Here is a 24,925-nt window from a genome sequence, read left to right on the forward strand (position 1 = left end):
TCCCCTTTGACAAGATCTGCCCAGGAGAACTGGAAGGTCAGAGAGCAGTTCAGTTTGTCTCCATGTTGTTGGGGTCTGTGTGCAGCAGGCTCTGGTGGCTCACACCTGTAATCATAGCTACTTACTAGGTTGAGATCCAGAGGATTGCAGTTTGAGGCCAGCCTGGAAAAATACTTTGTCATACACTACCTTACCCAATAAAAAGCTAGGCATAGTGGTATATGCCTGTTATCCTAGCTACATGGAAAATCACAAAGAGGAGGATCACAGTCTAAGCTACACCAGACAAACCTAAGAACCTATTCAAGAAATAACCCAACTGGGAGAAAAAGAAAAGGCTAGGGCATGGCTGAAGTAATATATCTGCCTAGGAAGAGAGTTCAAACCCTAGTACTACCAAAAGCAAAGCCAAACAAATACACAATAACCAAGAAAATGCTGAAGAGACAAGGCTGGAAATGCAGGGCGAGGGGGAAATGGATTAAAGTAATTTCTATTGTGGAAAGAACATTTGCACACATTTTTGGAACTTGTGGGTAGAGGGGTAAACCACTGTTTAAAGTAAGTGCTTACCAGAAATAGGGAGCATTCCTTCACACGTTAAGGTAATGGTGTACGTGCTCCACGCTGGTACGTAACTGTGGCATATATACCATTGCCAAATAAAATGCACACTGTCCTTTACTGTTAATCACTACATTCTTCCATCCATACCTGTGGTTAGAGCTGACTGAAGTCTTGAGTTCTAATATGAATTTTTGGCTGATAATTTCATTTACATTAATGTAGAAGAAAGTGAAACCACCCCCACACACTTTTGAAACCTCATTTTGTCATCAGTGATGTGAACTACTTTGCAGAATCAGGTAATAGTTCCAAACTTCTGCAAGGATGTTTCCTCCCTGCAGATTATGATGTCCTTCTAAGTTTAGTCTGCAGTTGTTGCCATTCTCTACATCCATTTTCAATTTCTGACCACACGCCAAGACATGGAGCTTTGGTGTGTAGCACTTGCAATTAAATACTTCCATCTCATCACCATCCCGAGCTAAACCAGCACCTATTGACGACAGAGTCATTTCCACTATTCACATATCATTAGCATACATACCCCCCCAAAAAACACTGACACGAAGTCTTCAAGACCCCATTGAGGCAGCCGGTAAAAGTAATGGAACCCCTCTGTGCTGGAAGTTTTGTGACTCTAACCTTTAAGAAATACTCAGCCATGCGTGGGATGGCTCACTCTTGGAATTTCCGGCTATGTGAGAGATTGAGACAGAAGGATCAGAGTTAGGAGCTAACCCTGGAAAGATTAATAAGGGCATTGGGTTTAGAATCTCATCTCCGCGGTGTGAGCCTCAGGAGTGACACCTTCCCAGCCATCAGTCAACATTCTGAGCTCTACCTTTTATTAATTTGCAAAATAAAAGAATTTTAAAGTAGAATAGATAGGATTCTTTACAAGGAGGAGACAAAAATCTTTAGGGAGCTTAATATCTTTACCATACAAAATGGATTTTTTTTCCTTTTAGAGCTATAAAATGGCAATTTCATATTGTCCAAACTATATCCGCAAAGATAGGAGAGAGGTGTCTTTTTTAATGCTCCATGCGAGGAGGCAGGGTGGGGGAAGGGGGAGTGGTTTCACACCACTGGACTTGACATCTCTCATCTAATTTTGAGTTCAGTGACTGTGTTACTATGGAGCCACGAGGTGGCGGTACTGTGTCAGTCACACCAACTTGTCTACTACCTTAACTTTATCATGGCCATAGAGATTCCCTTCTTGAATACTTGTTTGTTAAACATGTCATTTGAAATATGATATAAAAAACAATGTTAATAAATTCTTTTTAAAAAAGCCATTACAGAAAAAAATTCATCATGGCCAGCTCTTTGCTGGAGCCTAGCATGTTTATAACTAAACAGCCCCATGCCTTTTAACATTCAAGTGAAAACAAACTTTCTTTTTTTAATGAAGAATCCATTTGCTCATCTTGCAGAAATTATAAAATGGCAAAATGAAGTATTTCATCTTCCCCACTCAACACAAAGCTTCAGCTCTGTCTTGGGCTGAATACATACACAGTACTTCCCAAACTCCACACACTGGCTTGTCCTGTCCCACCCTCCATGTGACCTCAGACTGCTCAATCCCGGAACTCATGTTTCCTGTCAGTCATCTCCAGGAGATTCTCCAAGGATCTCTCCTGAGTGCCACCAGCTCCCAATTCTACATTAGACAGGAAGGCTCCCGCTATAATTTTCCCTTTTCTTTCTCTTCTAATCCTAGTCTCTCTTCTGTGAGATTTAGCTTTTAATGCTTAATTTATTTCAACTTTTCAAATTCTTCCATCTCTGGGAAACCCCCAAGCAATGTTGAAAAGAGGAAATATTAAAACCCAAAAAGAAGACTTCTCATTTTCTTGATAAATGCACATTCCAAAGGTTGATTTGAGTCAGGGTGGTACACTCAGTCTCTCCTTTTACCACTCCCACCCTGTAACCCCACTTGACTCCTCCTTGTGCTCCTGGGTCTGTGATTCCCCTTAGCAAGCGCTGGCTCAGTGGACCCAATGGACAAATAAATGATGGTATGAAGTATCTGTCACGAAGTCTTCCCAGCGGAGACATCAAGGAGGAGCCTTATCCACAGCACACAGATTGCAGGACAGGCATCATTCACTACTCTTTCAAAGCAGATGTGGAATGCCTACAGCCAGGTCCTCCAATTTTATGGCCTAGTAACTCAGGCTTTTTTGTTTTCCTTGCTGTTGTTGTTTGGCACATATTCTGGTAGTAGGGCTTGAGTTCAGGGTGCCAAGCTCCAGGTTGACTTTTTCACTCAAGGATGGCCCTCCACCAGGTGAGCCAAAGCCTATACTTTTGGCTGTTCTGGTGATGAATTAGAGATAAAAGTCTCAGGGACGTTTTTACTTCTGCTGGCTTCAAACTGTGATCTTCAGATCTCAGCCTCCTGAGTAACTAGGATTACAGATGTGCGCTACCAGAGCCTGCCTATCCAGGCATTATTTTTAATAATCTAAAAAATTATCTTTTAAGTAGTTGTATAGAGGGGTTTCAATCCAACACACAATGACTACGAAGCGCCTCAGGCATCTTTTACTGACAGTTTTTGTTTGTAATTGCGTGTACATAGGTAAGGGGATGCCAAAGGGGCACACTACTTCCGGTCAGAGATGCAGGAAGTGAGTCGTAGACACGTGTCTCCTGTGACTGTCACCCTCTTTACCACTTGTGCCTCACCCTTCCACTACAGCTCTAGAGAAAAATCTCATAAAAATGGGAAAGCAGAAACCTGGGCCAGCTTAAGAGGAATATAATTTTTAGAGAGGAACTGGTCTTACTACTTTATTATGCACAGTTTTCTTTTAATGCTGATGTATAGCTGCCTGTATAGTTAGAAGAATTCTTCTATTCAAGGAAGGAGGGAAACAAATAGCAGTAGGCATTCTTAAAAGACACTCCAAAATTTCCTACCCCAGCAGTACCTCATGCTGCTCTTGGGATTCTGAATGAATGGCTGCCCCCTCACAAAACTCACTTTCCCTCACTCTTACCCTGCTTGCTAATGAGGGAAACAGTTGACATGCCACAATCCACATAGCTCATGGAGTAAGCGCTCTTTCATTAGTTCCTAAGCTGTGTTCTAATCAAGTTCCAGAAGACACATTCTTGTGGAATGGGCTTATGAATGGAGACACTGGTTATGTTCCAAGATTTTTTTTCTTTCTTTTCCGGGGGGGGGGGGGGGAGGGTGGTAGGACTTGAACTCTGGGCCTGGGCGCTGTCCCTGAGCTCTTCAGCTCAAGGCTACTGCCCTACTACTTGAGCCACAGTGCCATTTCCTTGTTCCCAGATTTCTACAAACAGAATCCATGGCAAGCTGGGGGATGAGAGGACGGCCAGAATGGAGGACCACCAGTAGAAGCAAGAAGAGTCAGAGGGGGAGCTAGTGCATAGATGTCTGTGACCTGGGGTAGTGAGGGAAAGGGTAACTGATGGCTGACATCTAAGAGCCTAATTAAGGAATCTGTTGGGTATGAGTGGTTTGTATACGAAAAGTACACTACAGGGCCTGGTGAGGCCTGAGAAGAGCAGATGTAATTAATATCAGTCCTCATTAAGATTGGTCTAGCTATGCATCATCATGAGATCCTCCCAGAGTTCCCTTGTTCTACAAAAGGCTGGTTATATATGGCCTCTGTACAAATGTTCTAGAACTTTGAAATGGTGTGATGTGAAATAATGAGGAAACCGAGAGACAGCGTCCCTTTCCTTAAGGATCCAGGCATTACTCAAGCTCTGTGTCTCAAGCTCTGCATTTCTGACTTTTTGGAGAAGTGAAATGAAATGTTTCAGGTGGGAAAAAAGCTAGAAAGAAGCAAAGGTGCGGGGAGTTTGGCCTAGTGGTAGAGTGCTTGCCTAGCGTGCATAAAGACCCGGTTCGATTCCTCCATACCACATACATAGAAAAAAAGCTGGAACTGTTGCTGAGGTTCAAGTGGTAGAGCTGTAGCCTTGAGAAAGTCCAAGGACAGTGCTCAGGCCCTGAGCTCAAGCCCGCCCCCCCCCCCCAAAAAAAAAAGAAGAAGAAGAAGCAAAGGTGATAAATGTTGTGACTTTTGACAGCACCTCAAATCCCAGTGCCATTTAGAGGAAAACAAGAGCACAGCTAGACACTATGTATCATTGATCATGAAACAAATTTTATCAGTCTGTTCAACCACAACTAATGGAAAATTAAATCAATTTCTTGTCGTGTGTGTCAGGACTGTGGCTTGAACTCTAGGCCTTTCTCACTCACATTTAGCTTTTTTTTTTTTTTTTTTGCTCAAAGCTCTATTTCCTGCTTTTTGCTGGTTAATTGGAGATAAAAGTCTCACAGATTTTTCTGTTCTGGCTGCTTTGAACCGGAATCCTTGGATCTGTTTCCTAAGTAGCTAAGATTTCAGGTCTGAGTCACTAGTAAGTTTCTGAGTTAAGCCCTAAAAAAGCATGAGCAAAGTAGGGTTTGAGAGGTGGCTGAGCCTCGAGAAAAACCTCTCAGCTCTAACAGATATTTTCTGTGTCACACTGAAATAAACGCCCTCTCAGGTGTTCTCCCAAGATCTCTTTCAAAGAATAATCTCTCTGCTTTAATATTTTCTTTGAGTCTCTCCACTAAACCACAAAGAAAGCTTTGCCTCTGCTCTTCGTTTCCACAGGAAGCGCGCGTGTCCACACATGCACGCACACACGAACAGCCTTAGATATTTCCAAAAGAGATCACTTTGCAGAAGAGGCCAGACTTGATGTAGGCACGTTTAAAGTGCAATAAAGACAGGCTTGAGAGGCCAGGAGCTTGGCACTACTTGTATTTAGGTTAGCAAGAGTACAAGGAAAGGTGAAGGCAGAATGTAGCCGTACACACACCATGTTGGGGTGATTTTCCAACACACTCATAAATGAGGCCCAATATGTCAGGCGTAGTGATTTACTCCACAGAGATTCTTGGTCACCACAGAGAAAGCTGCTGTGCTAACACTGGTTTTTCAAGTAGCTAATATTCCTTTCTACCTGTACCTTGAAGTAGGGGGGGAAATCAGAAAGCACCGATGTCAAAATAGCTTCCGGAAAAATCTTTTGGTACGCAAAGTACTATGGTCAAGCTCACCAGGATTTTGCTCTCTCCTGTCCACAAGTGTTCCCTCCAGCTTTTACACTGAAGCTTAGAAAATGCTAATTCTCTCCAGTACTCTTCTTGTCTATACATAACAAATGTGACTGACTCTAGCTACTCACACACCTCACTTATAAAACCCCTTAAAATAAGTCAGTAATAAAAATATAGCCCAGCTGGGTGCCAGTGGCTTACAACTATAATCCTACTTACTGAGGAGGCTGCAATCTGAGGATTGATTGCTATTCAAAACCAGCCTGGGCAAGACACCATTTCCTTAGCTCTGAACATCCCAGAGAGAAGCTTTATATTTACATCTTAAAATTACTTTGGATGTAAAAGTTAAAGAGGAATCAAGCGCGTTGCTTTCCATTGTCTGAAGTCAAGAACAGGAGCTTGGTCTGGCACCTTTGACATGGGAGACTACTGAAGTTCACATTTTGCATGTGTAAGGGATGCAGGATTAGACTCTGGGGATCAATTTTCCTCCAGGAAAATTTCATTAATGGGCTCCTGGATGATTCTCCATTAAATATGGATGCTGCCCGGTGCTTGGGATGCTGTCGCGAGCACCACTGCGATCACACTAACCTGTTTTCTGTTTTGTAACTGAATCACAGGGCTTTTTCAGGAGAAGTCAGCAAAGTAACGCCACCTACTCCTGTCCCCGGCAGAAGAACTGTTTGATTGATCGAACCAGCAGGAACCGCTGTCAACACTGCCGGTTGCAGAAATGTCTGGCTGTGGGGATGTCTCGTGATGGTGAGTGCTCTCTCTCTCTCTCTCTCTTTCTCTCTCTCTCTCTCTCTCTCTCTCTCTCTCTCTCTCTCTCGCTCTCTCTCTCTCGCTCTCTCTCTCGCTCTTTCTCTCATACACACACAATGATAGACAGAGTTGGGAGTGGTACCCAATCAGGAGGGTGTGCAAAGATGCCTTCAGAAGTAAGGACCACATCTGCTAGAATCAGCTCCTCTCAGACACTTGGCAGGTTTCTCCCTATCATCAGTGGGAATCAGTTGACTGATGGAAAGAGAAGGAGGGAAGGGGGTATAGAAGCAACATGTCTCATAGAACACTGTCTGATTCTTGACACTGCAGGGGTATGAATTGGTTAATCCTCTGTATTGTCTAAGCGCCTTCATGAATATACCTCCAGAATGCATTTTCTCAAAGGAAGGCTAATCTTGTCAGATACTCTTAACTGAAAAGTTCATGAACAGTTACAATGAAAGAAATCTTGTCGTTGTTAACTGGATCTTTTGAATCACATGGTAAAGTCATAAAGTAGGAAAGTGGTACAGATTGTGGCTTCATGACATATGTGCCTTTTATTAAAAAGCTTTTTATTCTTTTTTTTTGCCAGTCCTGGGCCTTGAGCTCAGGGCCTGAGCACTATCCTTGGACTTTCTCAAGGCTAGCACTCTACCACTTGTGCCACAGCACCACTTCTGGCTTTTTTCTATGTATGTGGTACCGAAGAATCAAACCCGGATCTTTTGTGCATGCTAGGCAAGCACTCTACCACTAGACCACACTCCTGACCATTAAAAAGCTTTTTAAAGAGTAAAAATAAAAAATAAGGACCAGACATTATCTGGTCAATTCAATTCTAGAACATTTCAAGACCTTCCTGGAAAACTATTCTAAGTGCAATAAATAATCCATACCAGACTTGAAGGTGGTTATCCTTATATGTGGGAACTGGACAAAGAGGACAGCAAGTCCATTTTAAGGATTTCTCTGAATATACCATCTGGCTGCCTTAAGAAAAGGCACACCAGGGGCTGAGAATGTGGCTTAGTGGGAGAGTGCTTGTCTAGCATACATGAATCCCTGAGGTTCAATTCCTCAATGCTACAAACACAGAAAAAGCTGTAAGTGGTGCTGTGGCTCAAGTGGTAGAGTGCTTGCCTTGAGCACAGAGAGGCTTAGGGAGCCCACAACTGGCAAAAAGAAAGAGAGGGAGGAAGGAGAGAGGGAGGAAGGGAGGGCACCCCACTGGAAGTTTATACCTCACCCCACTGGAGTTTATTTTGAGGAATGTCTGCCTTCCCTATAATAGGATGTCTTTAGAGTCTATGGAAACTGCGCTGTGCACAACGACAAAAGTTTTAGCAGGAGGCTGGTGGCTCACACTTGTGAATCCTGGTCACTAAGGAGACTGAGATCCAGAGGATCTCAATTCCAAGCCAGCTCAGGTAGATAAACCCAAGAGTCTCTATCTCCAAAACCACCAGTTAAAAACAGAGGTAGGAGGCATGGCTCAAGTGACAGAGCACCAACTTAGCATTGAAGCCAAGCCAAGTAAATGTGAATCCCTGAATTCAACCTTAGGATCACTGGGAGATGTAAGTCACACAGAACTTCACATTCGCACAAGTTCTTAAAACATGCAGCTCTGAAGAGCACACCTTCCTACAACTGACAGACATCGACACAACTAGCTCTTAGAAACCCTGCAGTTAAAATCGTAACTTGCATTTGTTCCCTTGGTCCTTCCACTTCCTGGATGGCAGGATTATCATTAACATTAGACCAAAAGTGAAAGCACACTTCAAGAGTTGCAGAAAGTGCAACTCCACAATATTCTCCTGCAAAAAATCTGCCTTTAGCATGCCTTCTGAAAATCAGACACATAAGAAATAACATGCGCAAGCCAGGCCCTGCTGCCTCACACCTGAACTCCTAGCCAACTCAGGGCTGAGATCTGAGGATCAATGTTTGTGATCAGCCCAGGTAGACAACCTGAGAAATTACCAGTGATTACCAAGCCAAAGCTACGAGTGGAGGTGTGGCTCAAGCAGACAGGATAACAGCTTTGAGGGGAAAATGCTAAGCCACCTTGAGTTCAGACCAATACCAAAAAGTAGAAAGAGGACTTAGAGGTAGGAAGGGAGAACAGAAGGGAAGAGACAAAGCAGCATTGTAGAGGTGGAATGCATATAGAGCTGAAATGCAGAGCCCTCCTCAGCCTCACTGACAGTTTCTGAGTGAGGGAAACTGACGTGTTTCAAACACAAGAGGACAGCATATTCTTCTGGTAGAAAAAGAAGCCACGAGCTGGTCACATGCCACTTCCTTCATGTCCTACCTCATGCCTCTGTGATGCTGGTCAACACAATCAACTTAACCATAATCAATGGGGAAAACTAAGTCCCTCCGGCAGAAGCTTATCTACATCTCAAGTCTAGCTGCAAAGTAAATTAATGGGAGAATTCAGACTAGAAAAATCTGGTATTTTTTTCTTTATCAATTGTCTGGGGGCTTCTGGAGGGCACACGACTCTGCATAACTAGAAAGTCAGAAGTATTGCAGACATAGATCCACCTCCAGTGTATCTGCCTTCTCAAATTCCTGTTCTCTTACCTGAAACTAAATGAGTGCAGAAGCAGATGTCACCTTCAGTAGGTCAATGGTGTGTGCCTGTAGTCTCAGCTGCTTGATCAGGAATCCGAGGCTGGCCTCAGGAACCCTATCTCCCCAAAAAACAAAACCACCACCTCCAAAACAATCCAAAGATTGAGTAGTAGGAAAGAGCTACTTCATAAATCTCACTCAGATGCAATTCAGGACATTACAAGGCATGTCCAACCTGTTCACCTCTCCATGCAGCTGCAGATCTGGCTGTTAGGTTGGAAAGCTGCTTAGGTGCATGCCCAGAAGAGAAAACACAGTGAAAACTCAAGTGGGAACCCCTTCTGCTTCAGTGCACCTAATGAGCCGGGCATCCTTGCTTTTTGCAGTGACGGCCAGGAGGAGGAGGAAGAGCTAGGAGCACTGGGTCAGCCACATGGATGGAGATCCACAAGCACATTGCCTTCTTACCTTGGCCCCTAGTGAACCCGAGAGTCCAAAGCAGCAGGGAAATAGAGGCTTCCCTTTCCTGGGTCTGTTTCTGAAACAGGTGTCCTCAGCTGAGCCCGCCATCATGATAACTCGGGTTGGGATTGGACAGTGTCTTAGACCTGGACTCACTCAGGAGTGGGTCATGAAGTCAAGCAGGGTGTTTATGGTGTCATTGGTTTATTTTTTTTTAATTCCTTTCTTACAGCTGTCAAGTTCGGCCGAATGTCCAAAAAGCAAAGGGACAGCTTGTATGCAGAAGTGCAGAAGCACCGAATGCAGCAGCAGCAGCGAGACCACCAGCAGCAGCCTGGAGAGGCGGAGCCACTGACACCCACCTACAACATCTCAGCCAATGGGCTGACAGAGCTGCACGATGACCTCAGCACCTACATGGACGGCCATACCCCTGAGGGCAGCAAGGCTGACTCTGCGGTCAGCAGCTTCTACCTGGACATCCAGCCCTCCCCAGACCAGTCAGGGCTCGATATCAATGGGATCAAACCAGAACCTATTTGTGACTACACACCAGCATCCGGTTTCTTCCCCTACTGCTCCTTCACCAATGGCGAGACTTCTCCAACTGTGTCCATGGCAGAACTAGGTAAAGATGGGTTTGCTTCCCACTGGCTTGCTCTGCACGTGCCCTTTGATATGAAAGGGGTATGTTCCATTTTAACATCTGTTAAAATAATTACTGGGCCAGCTATAGTAGCTCATGCCTGTAATTCTGGCTACACAGGCAGTTAGAGAGAAAAGGATCATAAAGCAAAGCTAGCTTAGGCAAAAAGTTAGCAAGACCCGGGTCTTGCTATCCATATTCCCAGGAGTAGAAAGACCTATACTAAAGCAAAAAGTAGGAGCATCTATGTGAAAATAACTGAAAGAGTCTGACTTATGCCTCAATGGCTCAAGTGGTAAAGCAGTGGCCTACCATGGGGCTCAAGTTCAAATCCCAGTACTTCCCCACGCACACCCCCTAAAGAACAAAAGATCAAAGCAGTAGCAGTGCAACTTCAAATTTCAACCACTATGCCTTGCTTTTGTCTGGCAACTACAGTAAATGCACTCATCTCAGTTCAGAAATGAGCCAGAATGATGCCTGTGCACAGTCCTTCATTTCTGCAGAAAGAATAAGTTGTGGGGAAGTTCACTTCAATATCTACTTTAGGTCTATCCCAGGCATGCATATATATATATATATAATATACATATATATGTGTGTAGATATGTATACATACATATTATACACACACACACACACATACCTAAGGCCACCATAACAATAGGTGTCCACACCCTGGCTTTGGCTGTAGACCTGTTTTTTTATTTTGTTTTGTTTTGTTACTCCTGGGCTTGAGCTCTGGGCCTGAGCACTGTCCTTGGACTTTCTCAAGGCTAGATCTCTACCACTTGAGCCTCAGCACCACTTGCGGCTTTTTTCTATGCATGTGCTACCAAGGAATCCAACCCGGGTCTTGCATGCTAGGCAAGCACTCTACTATTAGGCCAAACTCCCAGCCCCCTGTAGACATTTTTTTTTAATTTTTTTTTATTGTAATTAGTAAAAGGGTTACATGATATTTGCCAGATAGAAGGTGCATTAATTCACATACATTGATACCCTTTCACATGTCTTGGTACCCATTTCCCTCCCCCCCACCCCCCCCGTAGACATTTTTTAAACCTACATTTTAAAAAAAATGGACTCTAAAATCTAAATCTTATTTTTAATTGACACATAAGTCACTATGGAAAGGAGCGTGGTATTTTTATTCATATACTGGTGTAATGATCAAATAAAGTACATAGATAATTTCTCACTTCATCCATTTATCATCTGTTCATAGTGAAAACACTCAAAATGTCCTCTGAACTGTTTGAAAGGTAAATATATTACTGTTAGCTACAGCCACCCTATATACACAAAATATTAGAGAACTTTTTTCCTCCTATGGAGCTGTAATTCTGTACTTGTTGTCCAGTCTCTTGGCTTTCCCACCCTCCCTCACTAGACCTGAGCACTTTTAATATGAGTTCTCATTCTCAAGATCGACTCTTCCTGGTCCCACATTTAGGAATGTCAAAGCCAACTGTCCCTAGTCTAGAATAACAAATCCTCTGTCCCCATCCCCTTTCACCAGTTCCCATCACTAAGGCTCCCTTTCCTGTGACTACTACAGGTATCTAAGGGAAATAATTAGCTTCTTTTCATGACAAAATGCTGTGAGATTTGAGCTGGGTGACAAAATTGATATATTTGATTTGCGGCTCACAGGCCAAAGGGAAGGGGGGCAGGGAACATATGCTGTTCTTTTATGTCCTCTTGCTGGTTCTAGAGAGATGCATGACCTAGCAATGTGGTCAACATGAACAATGGAAAACTTCCCGTGGTAGGGAAGGCATGTTCACATCCTCTGCTGCGTTTAATTGATTTGTAAATGTAGCACTATTGTCAGAGAGGGGAATGGCACCTTCACAGGTGAAGAATTTGACAGCCTCTTTACAGTGATCCTTCAACAGAGATCACAGCCTTTGGCTTATTTCAATGAGCTGCTAGTGAGACTAGTTCAAAATAGAAGGAAAAGGCAACAGACAGAAAGAAACCAGCAGGCTGACTTAAATACAGAGATTCACAGGTCACAGGTTCCAACCTCTACACTCTGTAAAGTATCTTTTAAGTAAAAATTTGTATTTCCAGAGAAATCTTGCCCCATGAGAACAAATTGAATATGCTTTATGGGTCTTTTTTTCAGTCCAAGTATCTCTTTATGGGTCTAAATTTAAATTCTCAAGAACCATTTTAAGCCTAGACTTTAACCAGTGAACTTGTGTATTACTTTTGATTAGCACAAAAACCTCTGGACTAGAAGCCAAGCTGAGCACAGGTAGGGTTGTTTTTTTTTTTTTTTCTGTCTTGAACCAGAACAAAAAAAAAGAAAAATTACCCTTTTGTCATAGAATCTTAGTTAAGCAGAATTGTAGTAAAAGTAAAATTTTCAGAAATGAATGAGAATTTGGTTGAAAATGGACTTGGGCGATAAAGAATGACCTTACCATAAATACTAGTGGGTCTGTCCTTTGTGCTTGCCTAATGTGCAAGTCTAAAATAAATCAATAGGGCTAGCCAGGTGCTGGTGGCTCATACCTATAATCCTAGCTACTCAGGAGGCTGAGATCTGAGATGCAGGGTTCAAAGCCAGCCCGAGGTAGCTAAATCCAAGAGTCTCTCATCTCCATTTACCCAGCAAAAAGCCAGAAGTATAGGTATTTTGATAGAACCCAAGCCATGTCCGAAAAAGCCAAATGAGGGGGAGGCCCCGAGTTCAAGCCCCGCTACTGGCATACATGCCCACATACATGCATGTACAGACACACACACACAGTCCCTAGGAAAATAAAGCATAAACTATCACGAGTCCAGTTCTATCTTCCAATAATAGCACCCAACACCCTTTCAAATAGTAATAAAGTTGACAGCCACTATGTTGTAAGGGCTGCGGGTGTGTCTTCATGCTAGGTAGGAAATCTTGCCCTTTGCTTGTAACTAGTAGCTGATTTACATATTCTACATCAACAATCTCACTTTTTGGGTTTTTTGTTTTTTTGTTTGTTTTGGAAAAGAGAAGGAGGAGGCTGTGATTGCTACTGTAATTGTAGTGAATGTCCACGCAGGACAGATGAATGGTACCTCAGACATGAGACAAGGTACTTGACTGTACCTAATTACACACAATGCCCAGCCTAGTTTAAGTTGTATCACCTGCAGGCCAGTTTCCCCTTCCTATAGATTAGAAGGGTTGCGCACAGACTCTAAAGCCACATTGGATTTGACTCACAGCTAGGACACCTTGAGGACACCTCACCATGACTCAGTTTCCTTGTCTGCCCCATGGGAGGAGGGACTGGCACCTTTCTCCAGTAGTGATGAGGATGAAGTGAGGATACATATATTCAGAATGGATGCTAATTGTATGGCTGTTAGCTCAGAGCAAAGGATGCATCAAGTGTTCAGTACTATCACCAGTAATTACTAATGAGGTCCCAGGTCCCTCCCCACTCTGAAATTGTGCAACTCAGAAACCAGGGGTTTGCCTCCCAAGTCTGGACACAAGCTGTGTGGACCGAGCAGTCCTGCTTGAGAGAGGAGCTCTCGGGAGCTCTATCCCCAAACCATATCTTAGGTTACTTAACTGTTCCACAAGGTTTCACGTCCAGACTCTACTAGCTTCTTAACTTTTATTCATTCTGACCATGGTTATATTTTAAAGCTACTGAGTCTCTAAAATCTTAAGACTTATCAAATCGGTGGTGAGCAGGCAATTAGTGAAGTTCTGCAGGTGTAACTGCTGCCCTCTACTGGTAAAATACACGCATAACGTTACTGGCCTCGATGATCGTTCTTTAAAAGTCAGACTCCACTGGCTGTCAACTTCGTTTTTCCTGCTTTGCAAAGCTGGAGACAAAATCCAGGGCCTTGGCCATGCCAGACAAGCACTCACCACTGAGCTACTCCCTCAGCTCTGAAAACATTTTTCAAGATACAACGAAGCAAGACGCTGACATTAACTTTAAAAAGCAGCATGATTAGAAACCAGAAGTGAATGATAGGCACTCCTCACATCTTTCATCCCACATAATCCCAGGTCTTCTCTGTGAACACACTTTTTCATAAATGTAAAACTTACTTCATATTCTGGAAGCTATCTTAGATGATTTTCATAGGAGACAGTTGACTAGTTTGTGCAGTAATCGTCTGATCTCTGACTCTGGTCATTTTTTGGTCTTTTCTGTTCAGAACTGTCATCTGTTCTGATACACACAATCCCCTGGCTTCTCCTTCTGTTACTCTGTCCTACCAATTTTTTTATGTTTTTATCTTTACAGTATTTATCCATGTTTTAATGTTTGAGTATCTCTTAAGAGAGCTACTAAGATTTATTGTTTCCATGTATCCAAGGAGATTTTTGTCCCACACTCTTTTTACATGAACCTGCTCTGTTTTCACACCAAGCTCCTTCTCCTGGAGGAAAACAGTAACCAATTTGCAGGCACTCGGACGAGTATTGCCAAGTATACATTTTTGAAAGTAGTTTGCATATTATATATTCAAGACCCTAGCAGGGGGATCTATGGGCATGATTTCATGTTCATGAAATCTTGTGGGTTCTTGTTTTCCTCCTCCCTTCCAAAACAGTTAGTACCAGCCATTTCCACGCTCCATCTCTCACATCTACATTCCAGCAGACTTCAAATGGGTTCCTCTGTCCCGGCCTCTCTGCTTCAATCCAAGCTCAAAATTGTTTGTCCTTGTTTCCAGGCACAGAAGTTCAACATGGCATCTCTCACTAGAGAATCCTGCCAATTCCTCCTTATCGCATCATTAAATATTCTAAAACAGGCTAAGTCTTGACTGCCTCTGGGGTTTGTGTGCACCCACATATTTGAACTTCACCTTGGGGCTTGGGCTGTGTCCCTTTGCGTTTGCAGTCAAGGCTAGTGTTCCACCCCTTGAGCCACAACTCCACCTCTGGCATTTTGGGGCCTAACGGGAGACACGAGACTCACGGACTTTGTCAGGGCTGGCTTCAAACTTTGAAGCCAGCCCTGACAAAGTCCGTGAGTCTCGTGTCTCCGTTAGGCCCCAAAATGCAGTGACTTTTTTTTTCTGTGTCAACACTATTATTTTAATCATATTTGACTGTCCTCTAAAAATTCTTGTTCTTACACTGGACATTCTACACAAAACAATTATCCACACCAGTGAGCAATGCCTCCAGTCTCACCTGTGAAGGGTTCTCTTCCACCAAAACACAGAAGGCCTCCTGAGTCAACCCTCATCTCTCCCGTTTGTTATGTCTTCTCTGTCTTCTATGTGTGCATACAGACTAGCAGTACTACAGCCTTAACTCAGGGCCTTGACTGTATGAATGCATGTGTGCTAGTACTAGGGCTTGAACTCAGGGCCCACGTACTGTCCCTGTGCTGTTATGATCAAAGTTAACACTTGACCATGCGATCCACAACTCTGCTTTCCAGATTTTTTGACTCTCATGGACTGTCCTACCCAGGCTGACTTTGAAACACGATCCTCAGCTCTCAGCCTCCTGAGTTCTTAGGATTTCAGGCATGAGTCACCAGAGCCCAGCTGTAATTCACTTTCATATTTTATTGTCTAATGATTTAAATTACCTTTTTCAGTGTTGTCCATGGAGTGTAACTTACTAAGGCAAAGTTGTCTGGTATTTATGTTGGTGTACTCAAACCTCTTAGACTCAAGTATAGCAACACAGTGCATGCTACGTCACCCTCTCCATTTCTGACTGCACTCTCACATGAATTCTCACAATTAACACTCCATAAAATAGAGAGCTCTATTAAATGCCCTCCTTTTACAAATAAGGAAGCACAGAAAGGATAAGTGACATACCCCAGATCATACAACAAGCAACAGAGCTGAGGTACAGAGCCAGCTACTCTAGATCCACAGTCTATCGCTTTACTCCCCCGCCGTACTAGCTCAGCATTATTCGTCTTGCCACTTGTAGGAAAAGCAAATGCATAGGTGTCATCACTGACAAATATCATTTCCTACTTGTCCAGGTGTAATTGTTCCCTTGAGTGTCATTAAAGTGCCAAGAAGTTCCCATCCATCATTTTTCCATTTTTGAGTAGGTCAGTAGTTGTTCATTCCCAGACAGTGAGGTAAAAGCACACATGCACACACACCCGTGCACCCCCTCTCCCCCCGCCACACACACACACACACTTAGCTCACGGTCACTGGAGTCTTTCCAGTCATCCAGCCTTGTCTTGCCATGAGCAATGGCTTTGTCAAGCCCCTGTCCTCCATCCTCACGTTCCCTGACTCAGATGATCAAGCTACAACGCGGACACCCATTATTTCTTTTCTGCCAGTACTGTGGAATGAACCCTAAGACTACACACTGGCCCTTGGACTTTTCTGATGGTGCTCTACCACTTGAGCCACACCTCCACTTTTGGAATTTTTTTGCTAGCTAACTTGTATCTCTCAGATTTTTCTGCCTGGGCTGGCTTCAAACCACTATCCTCAGATCTCAGCCTCCAGGGTAGCTAGGACGACAGGGATGAGTCGCTAGCATCTGACTCACTTTATAAAGCAAATAGTAAGTAGAGGAATCACTGCTTTAAAAAAAAAAAAAAAAGGGATGGCTGTCCATATTTGTGACCTCTCCTTCTCTCCCTAGAACACCTTGCACAGAATATATCTAAATCACACCTGGAAACCTGCCAATACTTGAGAGAAGAGCTGCAGCAGATCACGTGGCAGACCTTTCTGCAGGAAGAAATTGAGAACTATCAAAACAAGGTAGAAGTCGAAGGATGTTCCTTAATACTGTGAAGCCACATTGACATCACTGAGCGATGGCACAGGAAATTGTAGTGCTAACCCATTTCCTTTTGGTTCATGAGTACACACATGTGTCAACAGGGAATTTAATCGAGTACTCCCCTAAAGTCTGTATGAATTACAATTTGTTCTGCTTTTCCAATGGAAGATGTTAAGGTGTAGAAGTTGATGTCAGGGTCAGGAATGTGGCCTAATGGTAGAGTGCTTGCCTAGCATGCACAAAGCCCCAGGTTTAATTCCTCTATACCACATACACAGAAAAAGTCAGAAGCGGTACTGTAGAGCAAGTGGTAGAGTGCTAATCTTGAGAAAACCCAAGGACAGTGCCTAGGACATGAGTTCAAGCCCCAGGACTGTTTGTTTTTGTTTTCAAGTGGGGGGGGGAACCAAGCACCAGTGACTCACACCTATAATCCTAGCTACTTAGGAGGCTGAGATCTGAAGATTGCAGTTCAAAGCCACCCCAGGCAATTTGGAAGAAGGAACCTCAGGAATAACACCCAGGCCCAGCATTCAAGCCCCAACACCAACCAAAAAAAGCAAAACAAAAACAAAAAAACCAGGGTTTGGTAGCTAAGATCCTAACTCTGACATGAACTATGGGATGAAGGTACAGGTGGGGCTTTGTCATATCTTCTCTGTACAGTACTGATTGAGAACTTCTGTGTGTCCATTCTGCCTTGGCAAAACAAAAGGTGTGGTAGGTTTTCACAGTAATCAGAGATTGGAGCATAGAAAGAAGCTGTGGGGATTATCTAAGTTAATTCTTCCCTTCATGTTACAGAGAAGGCATCCTGTGGAATCTGGCTAGAGAATGGGAATACAAGGACCCAGCTGGGACTCCTGGCTCCCGATTTAGTGTTTCTCAGGCCATATAAAGTAGGATTTCACAATCAGTTATGTGCATGGATTTGAATCCAGCTCCTTCAGCTCTTAGCTGTGAAATGTTTGTGCCACTCCATTGGTAAATGTAGACAATTAGGAAGACGTTCTTATAAAGATTCTATGAGTCAGGGATGTTATACAGCATCTAGCTCAGTAGATGAGTACTTAATAAATTTAATCAATTCTCCTATTCTTCCCTCCCTGTCAGTAGAGTTGTTCAGTCTCCCAAACAAACTGATTTGTTTGAAAGATGATCCACTTTTGCCATTCTATGGCAAAACTTGTACGGGCATGTGTTGTTTTCTTCAATTCTGCTCATATTTTTGTCCTCTATGTTTATAGTATCTTCCTCCTGTCCCATCTCCCCCAACCCCAAACTCCCCCAGAAAAAAAAAAAGGAATAATCAGAGAAAGGAAAAAGAAATGTAGTCATTATAAGCAGACTAACAAGGTAACTCTGCATGGGTCTGTGTATGTGTGACTCTGCTCAGCATTTTGAATCCACTTTCACAAGGAGGATTTTAGAACCCAGAAGTCATCAAAGCATGGTGCCAAGTGTGTTGGGCAACTGGTATATTCATGTGTTTCTCCTCACAGCAGCGGGAGGTGATGTGGCAATTATGTGCCATCAAAATCACAGAAGCAATACAATATGTGGTGGAGTTTGCCAAACGCATCGATGGATTTATGGAGTTGTGTCAAAATGACCAAATTGTGCTTCTGAAAGCAGGTATGTGTTTTGCAAGAGAAGTCTGAGGTCTATTCCTAATGTGATTCCCCCTCCCTGCTTCTTAGAGAAATTGCTTGTTAAGGAAGGTGGTGAGTGTTTTGGTTTGGGAGTGTCCTTTGTTTTGTTTTGTTTTCCCTGCTAGTGGGACTTAGAAGAAAGCATAGTCCTAATTTTTTTTTTTCAAGATTTTTAAAGTCAGGTTCAGGAAACATCCCTTTCATTTTGCTTCCCCTGTGAGTGAAAAAGATTCAGTTGAAAGACATCATTCCTGAGTTTAATCCTCTCCGGTTTCTTATCCCTTCCGTGTGCTAACATGCTATCCTGTTAGGGAGAGGCTCATGGAGCTTACTAATCCCTTCATTTGGGGCTAATCAATAATACTAAAAATAGTAAGTAAATGAGCAAATGTTGTTTGTAACACCTTTGAAGCTATCATTCCAAAGCAAAATAGGATCAAGAAAGCTGGGGGCTGGTGGCTCACAGTTGTCATCCTAGCTACTCAGAAGGCTGCGATTTGAGGATTGCTTTTCACAGCCGGCCCAGACAGGAAAGTCTGTGAGACTCTTATCTCCACAAAAACCTAGAATTGGTACTGTGGCTCAGGTGATAGAGCTCTAGCTTTGAGCAAAAGGGAGCTCAGGAACAGTACTCAGGCCCAGAGTTCTAGCTGTAGGAATGGCGAAGGAAAAAAAAAAATCCTCTGTAAATCAATCCTACTTCCATTTAACTGAGTTTTCCCAACATGGCCTTTGCCTTTGGTTATAGTCTCCAGCTGGGCCCTGTGGGATGGACAGCGGTGAATTCCCACTGATCACATGACCCAAACCACTGTGCCTCTGCTTAGGTTCCCTAGAGGTGGTGTTTATCAGAATGTGCCGTGCCTTCGACTCTCAGAATAACACCGTGTACTTTGATGGGAAGTATGCCAGCCCGGATGTCTTCAAATCCTTAGGTAAGGAAATCTGGGGATACCTTGTCTATAAAGCAAAGTGAGAAGAGGTGAGTTGGATGCAAGCGCTGAATGGACAAAGTGGAAGCTGGCTCTGTGGACATCCACATGAAAGGATCTCTGCTTCTGTTACTCCAGTTAGTCACTGTAGGAAATGCTTTTGGCTTCCACTGTAGGTAAACCTCTCCAGTTTCACTTTATCAAGTTGGGGATTGAAGCATATATATATATATATATATATATATATATATATATATATATATATATATATATATATCCTTCCAGTTCCCCTTCCCTGATAGGTTTGAATTAGCACACACAAGTTACAACGTGAGAGAGAGAGCCCGCTCAGATACTTCCACACGTGTTTACAATGTATTCCAATCAATTCCACCTCTTTTATCCCTTCCTCTGCTCCTCTTCCCCACCTCCTAAAACAATTTCAACTTGTTCCTTTGGGTCTCACACATGCCAACAGTCTACCTCAACCTCAGCCCAACAGGCGCCTGCTAGCCCATCCATCTCCCACAGAGTTTCTTTCCCTTTTTCAGATTTTAAGAAATCACATTTGGGGCCACAAGTGTGGCCTAGTGGAAGAGTGCTTGCCTAGCATGCATGAAGCCCTGGATTTGATTCCTTGGTACCACACACACAGGAAAAGCTGGAAGGGGTACTATGTCTAAAAGTTGTAAAGTGTGCTAGCCTTGAGAAAGCTTAAGGAGAGTGCCCAGGCCTCAGCACAAGCCCTAGAACTGCAAAAAAAAAAAAATGCATATATATACACACACACACACATATATATGAAAAAAATATCTGCAGGGGATAAATGTTGACCTTATAGTATGATTTGGTACATAAAAAATTAAGCAAAGAGCAAAATGTCTGCCCTGACTCCCTCAAACAAAAACCATTAATGAGAAGGAAACACAAACAGCCAAAAGAAACATGGCATAGACCACATAAATAAATTGTTCTGGATTTCTGTAACTTAAAGTGAGATCTAGCCATTAAGAAGAATGACATTAAGTGATTTGATTTTAAGTGGCATGGGAGACTGATAGAACAGATTCCACACTTAACCAGACTATTGAGGATTTGATTGTTTTATGGACTATTACATTCTGTGTTCCCGGTTTGATAAAGAATTATGGTGGTTTTGCTGTCATATCAGTCTGTGTCATCTGTCATCATTTTCTTTTTTTTTTTTCTTTTATTTATTTTTTTAAAAAAATTTTATTGTAATTAATAAAAGGGTTACATGATACTTGCCAGATAGAAGGTGCATTAATTCACATACATTGATATCTGCCATCATTTTCAAGGGTGATTTATTGTCATGCCACTACTAGGGTTTGAATTCAGGGTCTTACACTCTGAAGTAAGAGCGTAGAATGCCAAGGCTAGCACTCTACCACTTGAGCCAGACCTCGCCGCTGGCTTTCTAGTGGTTAGGGGTAAGAATAGCAAGGACTTTCCTTCCTAGGCTGGCTTTCAACCTTGATTCTTGGGTCTCAGTCTTCTGAGCAGCTAGGATTACAGGTGTGAGCCGTAAGTGTCTGAGTGTGTGTTTTATATAACAGAGTTGAAAACAAATTTGAGTGCGTTTATCCTCTTAGTTAAAGCTATTGAACTATAAATACTACTGTGCTTGCTGATCTGCAATGACTGGAGGTTTTTTGGGGTTTTTTTGTTTTTTTTTTTTTTTGCCATTCCTGGGCTTAAGTTCAAGGCCTGAGGACTGTCCTAAGTATGTGGTACCAAGGAATCGAACCCAGGTCTTCGTGCATGCTAGGCAAGCACTCTACCTCTAGGCCAAACTGGAGCCCTGACTGGAGCTTTTTTTTACATTGCTCCATGTTTTTCCCAGTGCCTAATAACCAAATAACCTTAGGTTTCCTTTATTTTTATTTTGCCAGGTTGTGAAGATTTTATTAGCTTTGTGTTTGAATTTGGGAAGAGTTTATGTTCTATGCACCTGACTGAAGATGAAATCGCACTATTTTCTGCATTTGTCCTGATGTCAGCAGGTAAGACAATCAGATGGAAAATGGTGTGGGGTGGGAGGTGAGGAAGGGGAGAGCACTGATCAAAAAGAAATGCGCTCATTACCTTACTTCTGTAACTCTAACCCCTCTGTACATCACCTTTACAATCAAATTTAAACAGTACAAAGAAGCTGGGGTCTGTAATCCTAGCTACTCAGGAGACTGAGATCTAAGGAATGTAGTTCAAAGCCAGCCAGGGCACCGAAGTCCGTGAGACTCTAATCTCAAATTAGCCACCAGAAAACAAAAGTGGTGCTGTTGCTCAAGGACAGCACCCAGGCCTAGAGTTCAAGCCCCACAACCAACCAAGCAAAGGGGAGAGAAGAAAGAAGGGGAGAGAGGGAGCGAGAGAGAAGGGGAGAGAGGTTGTTAAATGGTCCAGGTAAAGAGTTTTTCAAGGTGCATCGTCTGACTGGCTTCCAAGAGCTTCTGTAAGCCGTAATAAATTATTTTTTCACATTTCCATAGAGCACCTCTATGGAAACACACAACTTCTTTAAACAGAATCTTTTCTTTAGACAGACTCTTAGGAACTGATAACCCAGTCCAGAATTAACTATGTTCCAACACAAACATCGTGGATGAGTTGCTGCCCTTAACACCAGTCTTCAAGGCAACATGTGCTTTTAAGATTACCTACCTAGCTGGGTGCTGATAATTCATACTTGTAATCCTAGCTACTCAAGATCTGGACACTTGCTGATGGCTTACACCTGTTAATCCTAGCTACTCAAGAAGCTGAGATCTGAGGATCACAGTTTTAAACCAGCCCAGAAAGCCAAAAAAAGAACATAAGGCTCTTATCTCCAATTAATCACAGGAAAAGCCAGAAGTGGAGCTGTAGCCTTGAGGAAAAGGAGCTTAAGAACAGTACCCAGGCCCAGAGCACAAGGGCCAGGACTGGGGAAAAGAAAAAGGAGAGGGCTGGGAGTTTGGCCTAGTGGTAAAGTGCTTGCCTAGCATGCACGAAGACCCGGGTTCAATTCCTCAGTACCACATACACAGAAAAAAGCCGGAAGTGGTGCTGAGGCTCAAGTGGTAGAGCTCTAGCTTGGAGAAAAGTCCAAGGACAGTGCTCAGGCCCTGAGCTCAAGCCCAGGACTGGCAAAAAAAAAAAAAAGAAAAAGGAGAAAAAAGAGATCTGAGAATGGTAGTTTAAGCCAGCCTGGCAAACAAACCCTCGAGACTTTTATCTCCAATTACCTACCAAAAAGCCAGAAGTCATGGTGTGGCACAAGTGGTAAAACACCAGCCTTGAGCCAAAAAGCTAAGCATGAGGCCCAACACACATGGACTCCTACTCAGGAAGCTGAGATCCAAGGGTCACCGCTGGAAGCTGGGCCCGCCAGGATAGCCAAGAGTGGCTCATCTCTAGCCACCAAAAAAAAAAAAAAAAGCCGGAAGTGAGCTGCAACTCAAGTGGTATAAGGCTAGCCTTGGAGTTCTGTTGACCACTTCAGCTGATCTGAATTATAAAGCAGTTTTAATTTTCCAAAAAGGCTAGCAGAATTGAGAAAATGTCATTGAGAAGTAGACATGAAAGACTGCACAGACCATGGGAGATTCCTTTCCTGTCAGTGGTGGTGCCTACCTTCCTTTAAGCACCGGGAAACAGGAAGGTCCACACTCTGTGGATCACGGGGTCACTTTCCTCCTCCTCTAGCAGCATTTTGGAAGGAGAATAAATCTGCCCTATGTACCTCTTAGTATGTATTGTAGCATAGTAAAATCCTCATCCCAGGGGTACAGGCAGTATGGGGGGGAGGCATTGTAAGGGGGTAACGCCCTGTCAGAGGAACGATACTAAAATGAACTATATCTGGTGTAGATCGCTCGTGGCTGCAGGAAAAAGTGAAAATTGAAAAACTGCAACAGAAAATTCAGCTAGCTCTTCAACATGTCTTACAGAAGAACCACCGAGAAGACGGAATACTAACAAAGGTAAGAGCATAGGGTTCTAGTTGGTGTGGCTGAATTATGCCTTGGCATGGATCATGCTTGCAGCCATGCTTGTCACATGACCAGGCCCCTCAGTCAATGCTGGGACTTCTGTCCAGGCCTTCAGACTCTTATCTTTAGAATTGCATCTGGCCTTATTATAAATAAGCCAACTTCTTTAGCCAGCAGAAACATTACATCCTTGGAATTCACTGGTACTGAAGTTCTGGATAAAATGTGGAGGGGTGGCCAAACTACCTCAGACTGTCTGCTTGCCCACATCTGCATCACCCCCCTCTTCCAGAGAAGAGACTGAAATGGTGGAGCAGAAGCGCCTGGACTAGGGAGGAGCTGAGAGTCAGGGGCTCTCAGTTGGTGCAGCAGTGCTGAGCAGGACCAACTTTGGCTAGTGAATATTTTATCAGCTAAATTATTCATCTTCAAAGTAGCACTCAGTGATCCCTACCATTCAATGATGTGACAAGATCTTTTTTTCTTCCCCAATCCTCTTATTAAAAGTATAAGAATTTCCACTGTGTCACCCTATTGGCAGCGAAGTTAAAAATAAAGAGCATCCAGATTCTTCATTCTTTCATATCCTCGTCTGTCCTCCCCTGACATCCTGTCCTTTTCTTCCCCCTCCTTACAGTTAATATGCAAGGTGTCTACGTTAAGAGCCTTATGTGGACGGCATACAGAAAAGCTAATGGCATTTAAAGCAATATACCCAGACATTGTACGACTTCATTTTCCTCCATTATACAAAGAGTTGTTCACTTCAGAATTTGAGCCAGCAATGCAAATTGACGGGTAAAAGTTATCACCCAAGCACTTCGAGAATCTCCGAAGTATAGACAAGAAAAAGAAAAAAAACAACAACAACAACACAAAAAATAAATAACCAAGACACTTTTTATGGCCCTGCACAGACAGCCCTGGAGCGCCAACACACTGCACTTTTTTTTTTTTTTTTTTTGGTGATTAGGGGTCAGGCAAAGGAGGAAAGGAGGGGAGACAACAGAAACAAATAAAAGTTGAACTTAGTTTTTCTCTTGCATATGATTTCCATTCTGCCTACAGACATGGACCCTTTTTTTTTTTTTCCTGTCTCGAGCTTTGACCTCTGTTTACAGAAGGACGATTACTACAATCGGAAGATTTTTTTTCTCCTCTTCCTTGTAGGTCACTGCCCAGACTTTCTACGGCTTGACCACTCTGTATGTTCCAATGGAGAGGCCAACAAGGAAAAGTTGGTGGCTGGTGTGTTGTGTGTGTGTATGGTGGAGGTAGCAGCATTTATTTCACACACCTTTGCTCTTTGTTTCATGAAGGAAGTGTTCTCGTTTTCTCACCGAGTATTTCCAGTCGGCAGATGGCCTGGGAAAGGGGTGCAGAGTTCTACCAACAATAGCATTATCATGTATTACAGGGTAAATGGGCATGAAGACTATATATA

The 24,925-nt window shown here is 43.2% G+C and overlaps 1 protein-coding gene across 1 annotated transcript in view; it reads left to right on the plus strand.

Annotated features, from left to right (window-relative positions):
* LOC150046396 (nuclear receptor ROR-alpha) overlaps window positions 1–24,502 on the plus strand; it is an 89,488-nt gene extending 64,986 nt beyond the window's left edge. The window contains exons 3-10 of the mRNA XM_090358268.1: window positions 6,307–6,448; window positions 9,738–10,133; window positions 16,759–16,880; window positions 18,405–18,537; window positions 19,382–19,489; window positions 21,403–21,513; window positions 23,360–23,472; window positions 24,119–24,502. Coding sequence (XP_090214394.1) covers window positions 6,307–6,448; window positions 9,738–10,133; window positions 16,759–16,880; window positions 18,405–18,537; window positions 19,382–19,489; window positions 21,403–21,513; window positions 23,360–23,472; window positions 24,119–24,283 — 1,290 coding nt within the window. The 3' untranslated portion in view covers window positions 24,284–24,502. The remainder of the gene's footprint in view (window positions 1–6,306; window positions 6,449–9,737; window positions 10,134–16,758; window positions 16,881–18,404; window positions 18,538–19,381; window positions 19,490–21,402; window positions 21,514–23,359; window positions 23,473–24,118) is intronic.
* Window positions 24,503–24,925: the final 423 nt, after the last annotated feature.

The sequence above is a fragment of the Megascapheus bottae genome, chromosome 25 (assembly GCF_031878675.1).
Source record: "Megascapheus bottae isolate mThoBot1 chromosome 25, mThoBot2.hap1, whole genome shotgun sequence".
NCBI lineage: Eukaryota > Metazoa > Chordata > Mammalia > Rodentia > Geomyidae > Megascapheus > Megascapheus bottae.